We start from the raw sequence: 17,083 nt of genomic DNA, 5'->3' as shown, positions 1-17,083 counted from the left end.
AAGTAAAGGTGAAATGCTTCTAACTTTCTTTTCTGTACTTTCACATGGATGATGTGATAATTTGGAAAGTTATCTTTATTGTTTGATAGAAATTGAAAATGAGCATCGGTGCGCCACCTCTTGGGGGGGGGGCGATCGGTTGTGATAGGGCTAGGAGTTCCCTTAAATTAAGTAGCTTATTCGGCAGCCATCCCAGCCACCCACCACCGAGCCTAACAAGGGGACGCTGCGAGACGCGAAGGAGACGCAAGCGCCAGCCATACATGGCCGCTATAACATATCTACCCAAGGTTGTATATCTACACCAGGTTAACCCTTGCCGCCGAAAATTGTGGAAGTAAAAAGAAGCGAGGAGAAGACACGAAAGATCACAAGTAGTAGAAAAGACGAAGATTGAGAGAGAGAAGGAGACAGGAAGAGGTGACTGCCGATTTCCTCTGGTGGGTCAGCCCAGGGGTGCCGTCTACGTGAAGCCGGGGCCAAAGGGAGCGTTGCTTCTTCTGGGGGGGGGGGGGGGGGGGCTTTAAAGGTCCAATCACCCGGCATCGGCTCAACCCGCATGATCCCCTTTTCCCAGGACATGGCAAAGCCACGCACGGCTAGGCTTGGGAGGGAGTCGAAACTCCCACGTTAGCTCGGGTCCGTGGTGTCGCTACGCACCGAACGACTACTTGCGCAGACACCCCTGCGGGATTTGGTCAAAATACAACACAGACTTGACACACCATATAGCGCATATAATAATGAAGAAAACATGCCATCAGTCCTGTTAGGACTAATATTGTCACGACAATATTGTCAACTTTAAAATTTTTTCATTGATGCCAAAGGTTCAATCACCGGCAGCTATTCAGGCACCGATTCCTGAATATCCACACTTTAAACAAAGCTGAACGTGCTTTGTCTGAAATAAATTCTCGCCGGCTTTGCGTCTGGGTCGCAGTAGTATCGTGCCATGCAAGCCCGCCATATACAGTGGAGGGCCGTCAACCTTACCAAATTCAAAGGGACACCTTCTTCATTATCTACAGTCAGATACCTTATCCCATGAGGATTCAATGGGAAGTCTTTCTTTAATGTCCGCTGTAAGATGCTTCAAAAATATACCCCTTTTCATCAGTGCAAAAAAACATGGTTTATGGTTTTGGGTTTGTTGCATATTAAGCAGTGTGATCCCCATGCTGTATAAAAGCCCCGCTCTTCTGTGAAGGTCTTTACAGAAAGTGTTCCTGTGCGTTATTTAAAAAAAATGTTTTAACCCCCGTAGGAACCTGCATATTTCTCAGCCTCTTAGGTATATTTTGTCCACTCCTTCCGCTGTATATGGCTCTTTGCAAAGGCACTGGTAGAACAATATCACACACAGCACTATACAGTTCTTTTCGTTTAGCAGAGTGAAAGTAGTCGAAAAAAACACGAACCAATAAAAACCTCACACTATTTACTATTTCATTCATATAGCCATGCCACACCCCTCACATGCTATTATCAGAAGAGACAGCAAGTTCCAGTAGGGCGTTGCCTAACCTTAGTTGGCATACCATGAGCAAAAAAGAATCGCTTACATCGGGAAACAACAGAAGTGCGTTGACCAGCCGTCGTATAAAAAGACGCGCCAAGCCCCATACCCCGTCCTTCACCCACCGAAACAAATTGGTTCAGCTGCACCTTTCCCAAGTTAATCTCCACATAAACACCGCGAACACTCTGTGAAGTGTGGCAGCTTGGGCTTGTTGGCATGACATGGTGATAGTTATAGCGCGAGAGCAGAACGACGACGCAGAGACAAGACGTGTCCTTCGTGTCCTTGTCTCTGCGTCGTCGTTCTGTTCTCATGCCATAACTATCATCACGACTCTGTGAAGCTTTTGCACGTTTATTCTGGAACAGTGTAACACCTGCATTACATACGACAACTTAGTGATGAAAAACACAACACACACATTCACCCTCCCAAAAATAGGCAGGTTCGTGCTCTTCCATCTGTACGATTTTTTTTTCTTTCGACTAATATAACCTAATTCATCCAATACACTTCACTGTTTTCGTAACTACCCAAGGGTAAACCGAGATACCTAGTCGGCGAGTTCATCCAGCGCACGTTGGCAAAATACTCTGGCGTTGAAGGCGAACTATCGTGCCACAACCCGATGGATTTCCCCCAGTTCACTTTGCTACCCGTGATGTCACAAAAACGCTTTACAACGGTTACCACTTCCTGTACTCTTACCTTGTCTGTACAGCACACCGCAATGTCAATGTCATCCACATATGCCAGCAGCCTGACTTGCGTCGCCGTCAGGTTGAATCCGCGTATTTTTTTTTTATTATCGGTGATTACCAAACGTATAACTTCAATGTGAGTACCAAATAAAAGTTGACTGAGCGGGCAGCCTTGACGCACAAAACGCATCACACGATTGTGAGCCCCCAAAGCCTTATGAACAGTTAGACGTGTTGTGCAATTCTGATACGCCAAAGCCTCCCCCTCTGTGATGATGGAACGAACATTATTATGTTCTAAGATGGAAAACAAAATGTTATGCGTGACACAGTCGAATGCCTTCTCCAGGTCTACTTGGAGGATGGCAACCCTAGCTAAAGCGGTGTCACAACATTCTTAGTACACACCTCATCTTGTGAATGTTCGAAAAAAATTGTCCTTCCTTTTATACCTGGAAGACCAGCGACAACTAGTCGCCAGGGCCAAGAGGGCAGTCGAAGCCAGAGGGTTCCTGGACTAGGAAACCCTCCCACCTTAGGGTGATACCGGGCCTCACTCGTAACTCGGTTTCTAAATAAACGTTTATTTCTCTCTATCTCGTTTTGTACCGCGGGCCTGGTTGCCTCCGACAAGTTCTTTGATGACGCTTTGAAGCCTCGCGGCAAGAACCTTTATAAAAATTTTATAGTTAACGTTTGTGAGCGATATTGGTCTATAGGGTGTCACTAGTTTAAGCTTCTCCCCTTCATCTGTGCTGTGTATGAGTATTATTCTGAGAGTGCCTGTACAGTGTAACTTTATATGACAAGGAGCACGCGAACGGGTGGCCCACGTGCTCCTGCGTCTGCTTGTGGCGCGTTCAAGTGTGAGCAATAGCAACCACAGTCGCTATTTCCGTCATCTAGTGGCGAGCAAAACAACCGGTCATTGGTGATATGAAGCCAGCGGCAAGAAAGCAACGCCCTCCTCCTTCAGGGTGATTACGCCGGTTACCCTTATTGACCAGCGGTTGTCCTGCCTACGGGCTAAATGCCCGGCCCATGTGCATTTCTTCTTGATTTCAACTATGATATCCCTGACCACAGTTTGTTCCCTGACCCACTCTGCTTTCATCTTGTCTCTTAAGGTTACATCTATCATTTTTTCTCTCCATCGCTCGCTGCGTTGTCCTCAGTTTAGGCTGAACCCTCTTTGTAAGTCTCCAGGTTTCTGCCGCTTGAGAGATAGGTACCTTCCCCTTGAGAGATGGTGGCTATCTACCAGTCATAATTTGAGAGTGTTTGGCAAATGTGCTTCGGCCCATTCTCATTTTTCTAATTACTTCAATTCGTGATTTGGCTCCGCGGTTTTTACCCGCCACGAGTACAACAACCTAGGAAGAGAGGTAGCTAATAGTGCACCGCAAAAAATAAATAATAGTAAAATAAAATGCCGCGCAAACACTTCTTACCGTGGTCGTACATTTTAGCCACGAGCAGCCAACATAAGCCAGTTTTATCTATTGTTCTACAGCATATGCGAGTAATCAGAATATGCGATATCGTGAGAAATTAGGCCTAGTCGTGAGGTAGGCTGGTAGTGCTGTAGGTTATGCTCTTGAATATGGTTCAGCGTCGAAGCTAGAACGTGAAGCAAAGATACCTGCCACAAGATATCCTTATCAGCACGGGAGCTTGGGCATGCTAGTATTTCATCTTAAAGGTACACCAATGAAGAAAATTTTTATTGCTGGTTAATTAACCTTTCGCATCCGTAAAATTACCGCGCTCACCGCGCGAGAAGACGCTTAGAAACCAGCAAAAAAGAAAATGTGGGGGTGACGCCATCTTCAAATTCGTGCCCCAAATGTCGTGACGTCAAAAATTTCGGTGGCGTTTACAATGGCCACGTTGCTCCTAATAGAATAAAAAGGAGGCACATTATCTGGTGATGGGGCCAGATATTTCAATTTCAGTAAAATGGCAAGCTATGTTTCGATTTTTCGAGGTTGATTTGAAGTTTGAATAGTACTCTACTGGCACCACTTTGAGAAAAATTGGCAAGCCTGAAGCCTTTGCAAGCTTCAGTTTTTTTTTTATTTTCGGAAAGTAGTTGAATTTTAATATAACAATTTTGGCGCCATATTTAGACAAAATGGCGAACCTATAGCATTCATAAAACTTCTATAATTCAATTTTTAACAAACAATGTTTCGTGAAATTTTGCCGACCCAATGTCGGCAAAGCATGACAAAAGCATGACAAATGCACATTGAAATTCGTCAAGCGCGTGGATTTTGGCGCATAACATATAAATTGTACTTTGGCCTTGGTTTTATTCTAGCAACGAACTTACGGTGGTTAGAATAACTACATCTGAGTTCCTAAAGAAGGTTATATCAAACTAAAGTAGTTCATTGGCTCACTTTATGGTCCCTTTAACCCCGTTAGTCCACAAAAAGAATACCACATATCCAATGCGGACGCATCGCTACATAGGGCTATGTTCGACTCGTACCGCGGTGCCTTTCTCTCTTTCTCTTTTGCTCGAGTGGTGTTAAGCTTCTTTAGGGGCCACCCGTCAAGACCACTGGGAAATTCGCGTGTATGGTAGTCGCGCACTTGCCGTTCGTCTTGTGAAGGACATAGGTAAAGCTCGAAACCTTTTTATCCTGCCGCGTGTGCAGGACAGCGTCGTGCACGCTGGGGAAGAACTTGGCCGACGGCAGGACGTCTAGGACGCCACCCTTTTTGAGCATTCGGAACACGGGCACTGGAAGGAAGAACACGGTGAGGCTGTACAAGGAGGGCAGTGGATTGGACACACACACACACACACACACGCGCACGCACGCACGCGCACACGCACACGCACACGCACGCGCACACGCACATACACATACACATACACATACACACGCACGCGCACATACACATACACATACACATACACACGCACGCGCACGCGCACATACACATACACATACACATACACATACACACGCACGCGCACATACACATACACATACACACGCACACACACATACACATACACATACACATACACACGCACACACACATACACACGCACACATACATACATACATACATACATACATACATACATACACACACACACACACACACACACATACATACATACACACACACACACACACACATACATACATACACACACACATACACACACACACACACACATACACACACATACATACACACACACACACATACATACACACATACATACATACATACATACATACATACATACATACATACATACATACATACATACATACATACATACATACATACATACATACATACATACATACATACATACATACATACATACATACATACATACATACATACATACATACATACATACATACATACATACATACATACATACATACATACATACATACATACATACATACATACATACATACATACATACACATGCATACATACATACATACATACATACAGTCGCTAGCACAAGATTACGGCCGAAAAACTCCGACTTCTGCAAGGACGATTTCCTTTTGGAGCCCAAACAACCTCCCTTGAAGTCGATTGTGTATGGCATTTCGCACAAAAAAAAAACGGCAAGTAACAGAGCACACACAGGCGCAGCCTAACAACTGAAGTTTATTTTCAGAAAAACACACTTATAAAGAAAAGGCACAATTATAGGTTGGCGGTTAGACAATCTAACCTCAAGTTTAAGGAGGTTCACCGAAGGCCTCACCACACATACGTCTCCGGTATTGTGTATGAAAGAGTTCTCAACAATATCTCGCGCAATCCTATCTTTGAGCCTCGACAACAGTTTCGCTTCATTTAGTAATTGAAGGTGAAAATGCTGTAGACTCGTGTGCTCAGATTTGGGTGCACGTTAAAGAACCCCAGGTGGTCAAAATTTCTGGAACCCTCCACAATGGTGTCTATCATATTCATATGGTGGTTTTGGGACGTTAAATCTCAGATATCGATCAATCGATCATTCATCAAAGGTTGACATCTACATTCCTTGCAATGCAGGCAGAGATTAGATAAAGGCAACTTTTTTAGAAGAATCCTGCGGTTAATTATTAGGTTACTTCAACTGCGCCTGGTTTGACCGATGTAACACGTCCCACATGACAGTGCAATATGATAGGCCACCCCTTTTTTCCACTGAAACAATCTGTCCTGGTGGTTGGCAACACACTCAGTTCATTTTTTTTTTTTTGCGTCTTGCCACAACCAACTTTTTTCAACCGCTGCGCATATACAACCTAGCTTGTTCATGACGAAAAATACTACGGAAATCCTAAAACGCTTCGCACTTTTTTATAAGGTGAGAAAAAAATTTGGCACCGTATCCTCATGTTACGCTGAAAATGTCGTCTAAAGACGATAGTCTCGCGTCTGGAGAGAGTGAACGGAACGCCGGTTTGATGTTCTGCGCAAAAAAATTGGTGAATGGTATTCCGGAGGCACTGCGTCAGAGTGCCTCGGGCGTGCAGCGGGGGCGAACGAGCGCATCAAGTCACGTCACACGCGAGACTTGAGCGCTATCTGGCAGTTGTCTTGGAAAACAAAGCACCTGGCGTGTGCGTCCGTCTCGGAGGCGATAAGGTGTAGAACGCAAGGTGAGACGGGTAGGTGCCACCACCGTGTCGTCGCCTTAGCAAAGCGTTGGAAACACTTGCCTTTCCGTGCAAGCGTTGCAATTTCAGTGCAGCGAGATAAACGCTACGGCCATTAAAATTACTCATGTAGGTCTTTTCTAGTTAAAAGACACATATGCAGAATATTAAAGTGTTGTTATGGTGCCTCAGATATCTGCAATAATTGCTCTTAATACACAATCGCACAGGTATGAACGCTGAAACTTGAGCAATATTGGTAGGCACTGTGGATTGGCTCGGCCATTTGGAGTATCGTTTGGTGCTGTTTAGTATGCCATTAAGGGTGGACAAACAGACAAGTATACAGGCAGGCAGGCACCAAATTGTTTTTAGTTAAATGTCCCCAAGAAAGACTATCGTCGTTGAAAAATGCACGTATGGAATACTAACGATCGGTCTATCCTTACCGTGAGCATGCCTCATAGCATCACCCCCTTTACTTTTTAACTTCCTCAATACGGATGATTGGTGGACTTCTGTGGGGCAAGGGCCATGTGTGGCCAAAGAGCGTCATGTATTTGATGCGATGTAAGCAATGACAAATGATTGCGATGGCAGGGTGTAATACGGCTGTATGAAGGCCTAAAATCACGTGCTGTATAGAAGCGTAAAATGTGTGTATAAAGTGTGAAATTATCACAGTGGTTCGTCACTCGATGCATGGGTGTGGAACTAATTGCAAGTGACCATGGTGTCTACAAGTGAGGGATTGTAAAATAGCACGAATGCCTGCTCAACCCCTTTGAAACCGAAGGGTGAGAGACAGGTGCTCCTCGGACTAGCTACTGCAGCCACAACCTCTGCAGAGAGGTTATGCTACGGATTTTCTTTGTATAAACTTCTTCAATACTCGTTCTTTGAGGAATGATAAATGTTTTGCAAGGAAAACTGGACTGTTATAGTTGATTGACTTGATTAGAAGAAGCCTCCTTCATTCAATGTGGGAAAGACAGACGAGGCGGACACTAGACAAGACGTGGTGATCCTCTTTTTAACCACCAGTGGTGGGACCTGAAGTACAGAAATTGCTTCACGGACCTCGGAAAAAAGACCCCGCAGGTAGAGTCCAGGAGTATTTGCCATTCCTCCATACGCGTGTTTTTCTGAAGATAAACTTCAGTTATTAGTCTGCGCTTGCCTGTGCTTTCTTCTTGTCAATTTTTTCCCCAAATGGCATCCACAATCGAATACCAATTCGCGCCACGCTCGGTTATTCAAAATCGATTGGTATTGATTAGGCCCTTGTGTTTGACCAATGGAATTTACTAAAGTAATGTCCCTGTGAGGAGATGTGCAATGAACGATTAGAGGAATGAGTGAACTTTATTAAAAGGTAATTTCGGCGGGGTAGGGAACAACCCCTGTTCCATACCACCCTCGCGCCTCCAACAAACAATACAATTGTGTTCTAGCATATCCCGATAATGGCGGTCACCTGAGGCACCGCCATCAACATCGAGGTGTGCTAAAGAAACTTTTATTGTTTGTTCGCGGTACGGTTGTCAAACTTCAGCTCGAGTCTGTACATACATGCACATTATATACACGTGAAAAGTACTGACTGTGCACCACTCGGGTAGTTCCAGGTACGTATTTTTTTCGTATATTCTTTTTCTCCACTATAGTATTCTCGTTGATGTCAGTCATACAGGGGAGTACTGGTACATTTATTACGATTGACTGGGCCCTCGAATAACAGAACAATATAGAAGCTTAGCGTATGCTCACCTGAACATGCAGCCATGTAGATGGAAACGCCGACTGTTCTGTACTCCTTGAATATCTTCGCGTAGGAGAGTGAAACACAGTGCCATCAATCACAGTGCTATGCAAAAGGTTTTGAATCTGTATTCATCGCTCAAACGCGTACAAAACCTCAAAATAAATATTTTATAGAACCGATTTATTGAACAACGCTAAATACGAGCCTTTACAGGGTAACTGTATAGGGTTACTGGCATAAGGTAGTTGGATGTACCCAGTGCCAACTTAAGGCTACAGTAGAAGCTCAGACCACAAACGAACATTATTTCTGCCTATTGCACCTCCACTCCTTGAATGTTAGAATTATTTACCGGAATATTAGGCGTGGTTTGTCTCTTTCGTCACGGAAATGACTCGTGACGTCATGGAAGCTGACTGACCACACATGCTATCGCGTATGGTCTGTTTCATTGCATTTAAGTAGTTACAGACTGAATACAGCAAAACTGTATTCATCTATTTTGCCTGTCTTTTTTCTTTTTTTTTTTTTTGATGCTTTACCTTTTCGAAATTTCCCTAAATAATCTACAAGTAGGGCATAGGTCCGAAGCTGGTGAAATCTAGGAAGGAATCCTTCCGCCCTGAATTCCAGCGTCTGAAACGCATTGGTTAAAAAATAATAACTGACCACGTGACCTCACCTCCATCATGGTGTTTATGCTGGTGCCGTCCACGAAGCTGACTCGAGAGAAGTCGAAGATGACGTAAGAAGGGCGGCCCCCGACTCCCGCTACGGGCTCGGTGCTGACATACACCGACTCGGCGGCCCTGGGTTCGTACGGCGGGATGCCCGGAATGTTGGACGAGAAGCTGCAGGACGGTTCGCGGATCTTAATCACGTTTCTGGCCTGTGAAAAACAGGTTGAGACGGCGCAGAAAAAAAAGCAAGTACGTTAACCAATTCACTACACTTAGAATACGAAAAGGACTTAGAAAGAGAGGGTGTAAGACAAAGCCATTGTGTACTTGAACTGCATCGGCAGTGAAGAAGTTAAGCGTCCACCTGCAGTACGGGAGCTACTGTATTGAATTTACGGAGCTCCTGGCCACCCACTTGTCTTTAGTGCAATGCAGGCGTAGCCAGAAATAATTAGCTCTTACTTCGCAAAGGGAAACGGGTTGGTAAGTGGTGGAGCCACCTTTCGTGTTCGTGCATGTCTTTTCATGGGCGCGTGTATCATCATGGTCACGTGACGCAGCCTAACAAATGCGTGCGCCTGACACATCTCTCGGCTAACTTGTCACGAGTGATCCGCTTTTTTGCCACGCACGTGCAGCACCACGTGATGATGCCCATTTCTCAGGGGCGTGCGAAGGGTCAACTGTGGAGCCGAATCGAGAGCGAATCGAATAGCGATGACACGCAGTTGGCTATAAATAGTTTTTAAATGGTAAGTGGACCATTTTCGAAACGGTTGTACACGAGATTGTTTGACTTGAACGAAACATGCCCAAATATTCATCAAAGACCATCACAGTTAGTTCTAAATAACTTAAAACACCACAACCGGAAAAACTATAGGGCCTTCGTAACATTTTTAAGTCATTGCTACAATACAGGTTTCACTAACGTCGTCAATGTGAGGCTTTGTCATTTCATAATAAATAAAGTTGGGACACAATAAACGGAACAATTTTCAACCAAACGCTACAGATACAGCTAAAGATGTAATGAAGCAGACTAACCTGTTATGACTGCGCACCGAAAGCGTAACAATCGGTGCTTTGATCTGCACACAAAAGCAATACTCGCATCTATGACTAACGCTGCAAGCCGTCGTATTCCCCACCTTCAATTATTAAAAAAAATCCAGACAAAAGCTGATCCTTGCAGTACAGTTTAAGCGAAGCAAAAAGTGAGCGAAAGTGGACTTTTCAGAAGAAACACGTTTATTTGGTCCCCAGCATAGTGTCGGTAGTCTTTTCGAAACTTGGGCTGCACGCAGATTACTTCAAAGATTAAAAGAAGTGTGATGTTTATCTGTTGAAATGTTTCATTGTTTTGGGGTTCTCCCGTTAGTGTGGATTATTAAAAATGTTTTAGATTCGAGTACCGAATCGAATACAGTGCTATTCGACTCATTATTCAAAGTTTTTGCATATTCGCACACCTTTAGTTTTTATTTTCTTGATTTTGCTTGTATTAAATTTGTGACGAGGTGCTTGAAGCTATGTATTTACATACGTCTTTCGCCAAAAAATATTTCAGTTGGTAAAGAACACCGTCATTATTATTAATCAATGAATTGAGCTCAAAAAATAAAAGCCCCACCAGCTTCTTGACAAGGATTCTTATTTCGCGTTATATAGCAGTGTGGTAAAATCCTACCAAAAATATATGCATTACAACTCCTAAATGCTCGAGCTATTGAAGTTGACAATTATACCACAGTTAGCTAAAAGATGTAGGTATGATTTAGGTAACAAAAAATAACAATTCATTCTTACACACTTTTCGCGCACATGAAACTGAATAGGTACATAATATGCATGCCTGTAAATTGCAAAAAAATAAAAATATGAAACGCACCGTTTAATCCACCGCAAACTTCATAGAGTGTGTTCATTCATGCGCTTCGTCTCTGTCTTTTACCACAATGTTTTCTGTTCCTATTATCTAACAGCTTCTAAATATCATTGCGTTTACTTGCTCCAGTTGTATGGCCATTTACTTGTGACATTATTCAATGTACACTGATAGCCTGGACACCACTTACCTTTGCACTTCTGGGAATGATAGGTTTCCTAGGAGTTTTCCAAGTGGGCTTGTCCGGTAAGCTATTTAAAAAAAGAAAAAAAGAAATAGGAGTTTGTATGCTATGCTTCTATGACGATACGATAAAAGGACGTTTACTTTCATTGACTTAAAATCTGGTTTAATATAAAAGCTGGTTTAGTTAAATGTGGTTTAATCTATGGACTCGAGTTGCCTCGGGTCGTCACGTGATAGAACGACTGCCTTGCACAAAAGTGCACCGCTATATGTCTCAAATTAGGAAACAAGCTTCATCACAGTTAAGTTGCCAGTCTATAGCAGATTACAAAGCATTAACCAGTGTGTAAATTTAACTATAACCTATGCGGATGTTGCAGACAGTAGTTTCTAAGGTGGCAATATATCGCAATGAACATATAAATCTCGAGGCGTTACAAACTTTTTTTTCACTGTTCCCTCAGCGATATAACAAAAGGAGTAAAATAAATCGTAAATTGATTTTATGCGCCTACAGATATCGTCAATTTCATGTTCATCACTAGTAAAAAGAACACAGTTATTCAGATTTGTTCAAGTGAGCAACGGATTTGCGGTTCAGCGGCTTTCCGTAAAGTATAATATGATTTCAAAAAATGTATTACTGTCTGATGAAGTTCTTCGGTTAATTAAATATACATAGGAGAGATATGAACGAAAGAAGTGTAAATTCAAAAGCTTGTTTTCTTTGTTAAACAAAAATATTCATGAGAACCAACGAACAATGATGCCAAGGAAAGTACATGGTGATACGTATGGCTTAACGTCTCAAAACAACCATGTGAATATAAGAGACGCCGTAGTGCAGGGCTCCGGATATTTCGACCAACTGAAGTATTTTAACGTGCACCCAAATCTGAACACACGGGCCGAAAGCATTTCGCCTCCATCGAAAGTGGAGCCGCCGCAGCCGGGATTTGATAACGCGACCTGCGCGTCAGCAGCCGAAAGGAAAGTACAGGGAATGTTATTAAGAGCATTTGCAAAGTAAATGCGCTGAAATAATGGGTAAAATATTGAACTAAGAGCTTTTAAGCTTTCAGCTCGATAAATATAGTTTTTTTTTTTAATTGAGAACGACACCAAACCTGCCCGGAACGCACAGTACCGTCATTACGAATGCTGAAAGAACAGCCTTTCACAGCCTTTTTACACTTTATTTGGGCGACTGCTACAAGCTCACATGCAGGGTATCTACAACATAAATTATCCAAATTTGTGCCATTCTTCGGTGAGGCATGGTACACACTCCAAATTTGCAAACAAATTTGATTATTTTTTTATATTGTGGCTGACGACAACGCAGAACTATGCCTAGCGCTACTGTAATGAGTTGTACTATTAGACCGCCCACCCGTTACGCAATTGGCACTGTGTGACGCCTGGCTGTTCCTTTGCTGTTCTAAACGCTTTACAACACACACTATTGCGATTTCTTTTCCGACAGGAAGCCTTGCTAGGATCCGTTTCAAACGGAGTTCCAAGCACCGGTGCAGCTCAGTGGTAGAATACTGGCCTGGCATGCAGGAGGAGAACCGGGTTTGAACCCCGTTGTGTGCTAGGTGTTTATATGGTATCTTTTTTTTTTCGATTTACGCGATAGTGGTCAAGGACACCAGCGGCGGTAGCGGCGGACAACAACGGCAGACGCGATCTTTGTTGTGATGTCGTAAAAGCTTTCGCTATATAAGAACAGCGCGGGTGCTCGGGAGAAGAAGGACAACATTCATTTATTGTCCTGTTGCCTTTCTACTCCCTTGTACCTGCACTGTTTTTTTTTCGATGTGCAGAAAGAAAACTGGATGAAGGGAAAACCAATGATGATGATGTGTGGTGTTTTATGGCGCAAGGGCCAATCGATGACCAAAGAGCGCCATTTCGGTAGACAATGGATGTGAACAATGTAATGGTATGTGACTGCATGGGGGCCTAAAATTTCTCACCCTAAAAGCGGCTAAAAATGTAAGTAATAAAAATAGCAGTGTGTGATAAAATGTGTGTAGCGAAAATTAGCGGCAAACGGTTGTCATAATAAGTACGCTGAGACATGGTACGAGCACAGATGTCTCCTGAACGACCCTTGTTTCCAAGGGCCACAAGACAAGTGCTTTTTGTGATGTACCTACCGAGGCAGTGACCTCCAGTCACACACCTTGCCGCGGATTGCCAGGATAAATCACGTGTAAACAATGAACATCTTAAGAAGGCGAGAAGTGAATCATGTTTGAAAAAAGAATCCCTACCGATGACCATCGCAGGATGAAGAGGCATTTGCTCTTGGTAGGGTAATGAGATGTGCGTTTTTTTATAGGATTTAATGCACTACACTGAACGAGGATATGGAGAACTTAAGTTTCACCACATTTTTCGCACATGGGTGGATCACCACCGGACAATAGGTAAGAGTGTGTCGGAGGTACATATAGTCGGAATTCGCGAAATGAGTGGAAAACTTGCCAACGTCAGGGATCGAGCCAGCAACCTAATCGAAGATCACATGTTCGGTCCTTAACGGCGGCAAGTTCTCTATTCGTCCACTTTTCTTTCTTCACGTTCAGATTGCAACTACTTCTAGTTACATCTCGTATACTCTCTTTGGCCTCATTGTCTGTCGATGCTCAATAATGTAGTATAGATATGGTCGCTTGTGAAGCAGTGCGCTACAACTCGTGTCATTGTAGCTACCGTCACTTGTGATAATGTCGAATTCGTAAAATTTTTTTTCTTACTTGACTTCGATCCGAAGTTTCTTGGACACTTCGGACCGAAAGTAGTCGGAATTTGCGAAATGAATGGGTCCTCCGAAGTGAAAAACTTTTACGCCAGGAATCTCTGCTGCCTGTCAAAGAAAAACAAATAACAAAGAGCCAGCCACATATATAACATTTCAAGCGGTTTAAAGGGTTTGAAAAAAGTGGTTCAAAAGTACATGGTTTGAAGACACATCGTCTGCTAGGGAAGAAGCATGAAGGACAAGCAAAATGAAACAGCACCAACCAAAATGAAAATGTTTAAAACATTAGAAATAGACGATTCCGCTACCGCACGGTAGCCTTGTTCATAATTTCTGTCTCAGCCGGAACGGAGACTTTGTGGACGGCTATCGTACGGTAGCTGAAACATCTATATTTATTGTTTCGCAAATGTTCGTTTTTGTCAACGCTATTTCACTTCGTTCGTTCTTCCTAATTTAGTTGAGACTGGTAAATTACGCTGTGAATTTTCTAGTGTCGCAAGTTTTACCACCATAAATTTACTAATAGGAGAGAAAAATCAGCGCCGAAAGTGCCACTTTTAAATTTCCCACTGAAATGTCCAGCGATGGCGTCACAGATTAAAATATGCCTTTTCCTATTTTGACCACAATTGGCGCGACAAAATTTTGTGAAATTTATTATGCTTAAAGTGCCTGACTGCCTCATAAAACGGTTCACTTCTTTCTTAAGTATTAATAACTAAAAAAAATGCTTGTTGACGCCATCAAAACCTACCACATAAAAGTGACTGCTGCGGGAACTGCCAGATGATGTCGCCACAAGGTATTTGTTTTTGCCCGTTTTCTAACTCGCCAAAAGTATTCTCCACTCAAACGTGCTGATTTGGGTATCCTAAACTGTGGTTTACTTATGAAAGAAAAATCATTATTGCCCCTTTAATTTTCCTCGCCATATGTGCCTTTTTGAAGTTTTCCATATGACTGCCTACGATTAGAATAAATGTGTCAACAGGGTGCGGCACTGATGTAACGGTTTGTGATTGTTAAAGAAGGCAATTTCGCTAATCTCTCCCATCTGCATTCAACGTTTAGTTTTGCCGTGCGAGTTTGGAGTTTTGTGGAAACAAATGCTTATCATGCGTTTGACGTAAGGGTGTGCTATAAATGTGAAAACATAAGAAAAACGTCGCTTGTCAAGAATTTGATTGTTTATGAACGTCATTTCCGGAATACACTATGTTGAGCTCCTAATATGCACATGTGTGTTCCTAATAGAATACAAGAGGTACGTAGGCTGGCCAAAAGGCGCTCCTTTATGCACATTACTCATCAGCAGACGGTTGTCAGCTGTAGTCGGCACACCTTTCAAGAATTGTTCATTTGTACAGCTTGTCATTCAGCCATTTTGGGACGTCAGTGCTAGCCAACTATGCTTGTATACTTTCGCACATGTTTACGTCTTTACAAGCTATGATGTGTCCTATGTGAAAATGAACTAAAACACAGATTAGTGACCGAAACGCTGCACATCTTGGGAAATTCCAGACGCTCCGTGGAAAGCGTTATTTTTTAACGAACTAAAATTGGCTGCGAATAATTTCAGAATTATTTGAAACAAAAACTCACAACTCCGTAGTCCTTCAACGGAACGTAGAAGTCTGTGTTTGGGATGCTGCCGAGGAGGCATGCCTTTGGCCTGAAGAACAAATAATACAAAACGACGACCGTGTCAGGAAGGTGGCCGCCAGTATTCACCGGTTCAAAAATGTTCACTGCAGTTTTCTTACCTGGTCATGGGTAAGAGAATTACAGGACTTGCTATTTAGCGAAGCGCTTACGATCTAAACGAAGTACCACCAAAGGCGCTGTTGTCACATAATCAGTTGAACAACTTCTCTCACTGACATGTTAAGTCATAAAGTAAATTCAACTGCGTTTCTCACTGACACGTTAAAATAAAGGTAACAGCTAACGTAATAACAAAAACTTGAAGACGCTCGTGCTTCACTTTCAAGATTAGCGTGCCATAGAATGATTGGGTCCCGTTCGCATCCTCTTTTCGTTAGCTTTCCAGGCTTCGCTGCACAGTGCCTATTCCTTGGTAACCCTTCTGTTGCTCTTACGGTGCACCTGAACAGTGTCACGACGAAAAGAACACCTGTGCACGTAACCGCCAGCCCTTTCAAAATTATGCTTCCTGCAACGGGAATTGGCAAGTTGGCAACTACGCCATAATTAATCCCAATGTGAACCCGCGTACCACCCACTGAGCGTACGTATAGGGCAATACGATCCGTGACAGCACACTTGCTTGATGCTGTTACAGATCATGACAATTAATTAGGCCAGAGCACTTCGTAGCAGCCAACCTTTCGAGCCGCACACTCGTATCGCAAGTCACATGGTGTGACACATGTTGCAAAGCTAGCCCTCTGCAATATTACATGTGTTAACGGGACTGTATACATGACGCCGGTATGGGCGTCTTTCCGCTGAAACTTCAAGTGGCTACATGTCAATTGTCCTATCTGACTTGTAGACGTTCTGGGATAGATTCTCACAAAAAACCGAAGAGTTTTATTATTGATTCATATTGTAAAGGGGGTTTATTGAAGGACTGAGCAAGCGGGTGGTAGCTCTAAAGGAACGCAGGTGGACCCAGATGACGGTGCTTGATCGCCGATCCCGTGCCTTTTTCTTGTGTTGATGATAGCTAACCTGATAGTATCAACGTCTTTTTTATTCACTACAATATGAATGTTTTTGTATTTCGGCAACATCTGATGACACCGGCGTCTACTGTGGAATTTCTCCGACAGAGGTTGTTTAGCGCTGTCACGTTATGAACTGTACTGCTTATCAGTTTTAGTTTATTGTTTAAAAATAATGTAGCACAAAGTCAACAAGTAGAGAGGCAGGGGTCCCAAAGTAAAAGACTTGTAG

The 17,083-nt window shown here is 43.1% G+C and overlaps 1 protein-coding gene across 4 annotated transcripts in view; it reads right to left on the bottom strand.

The window, feature by feature from the left end:
- Nucleotides 1–17,083, bottom strand: part of LOC119165751 (prestin) — a 115,594-nt gene that overhangs the window by 44,569 nt on the left and 53,942 nt on the right. The window contains exons 13-18 of one of the 4 annotated variants that reach the window (XM_075871372.1): nt 15,767–15,836; nt 14,154–14,263; nt 11,390–11,450; nt 9,314–9,520; nt 8,637–8,691; nt 4,866–4,975 (exon numbers count right to left, since the gene is read on the bottom strand). In XM_075871372.1, coding sequence (XP_075727487.1) covers nt 4,866–4,975; nt 8,637–8,691; nt 9,314–9,520; nt 11,390–11,450; nt 14,154–14,263; nt 15,767–15,836 — 613 coding nt within the window. Of the gene's footprint in view, nt 1–4,259; nt 4,976–8,636; nt 8,692–9,313; nt 9,521–11,389; nt 11,451–14,153; nt 14,264–15,766; nt 15,837–17,083 lie in introns of those variants that run through there. The other 3 variants (XM_075871374.1, XM_075871371.1, XM_075871373.1) reach the window with 3 other exon arrangements.

The sequence above is a fragment of the Rhipicephalus microplus genome, chromosome 8, assembly GCF_043290135.1.
Source record: "Rhipicephalus microplus isolate Deutch F79 chromosome 8, USDA_Rmic, whole genome shotgun sequence".
NCBI lineage: Eukaryota > Metazoa > Arthropoda > Arachnida > Ixodida > Ixodidae > Rhipicephalus > Rhipicephalus microplus.
Note: the sequence above shows the minus strand (reverse complement) of the source record. Positions and strands in the feature narration are given on the sequence as shown.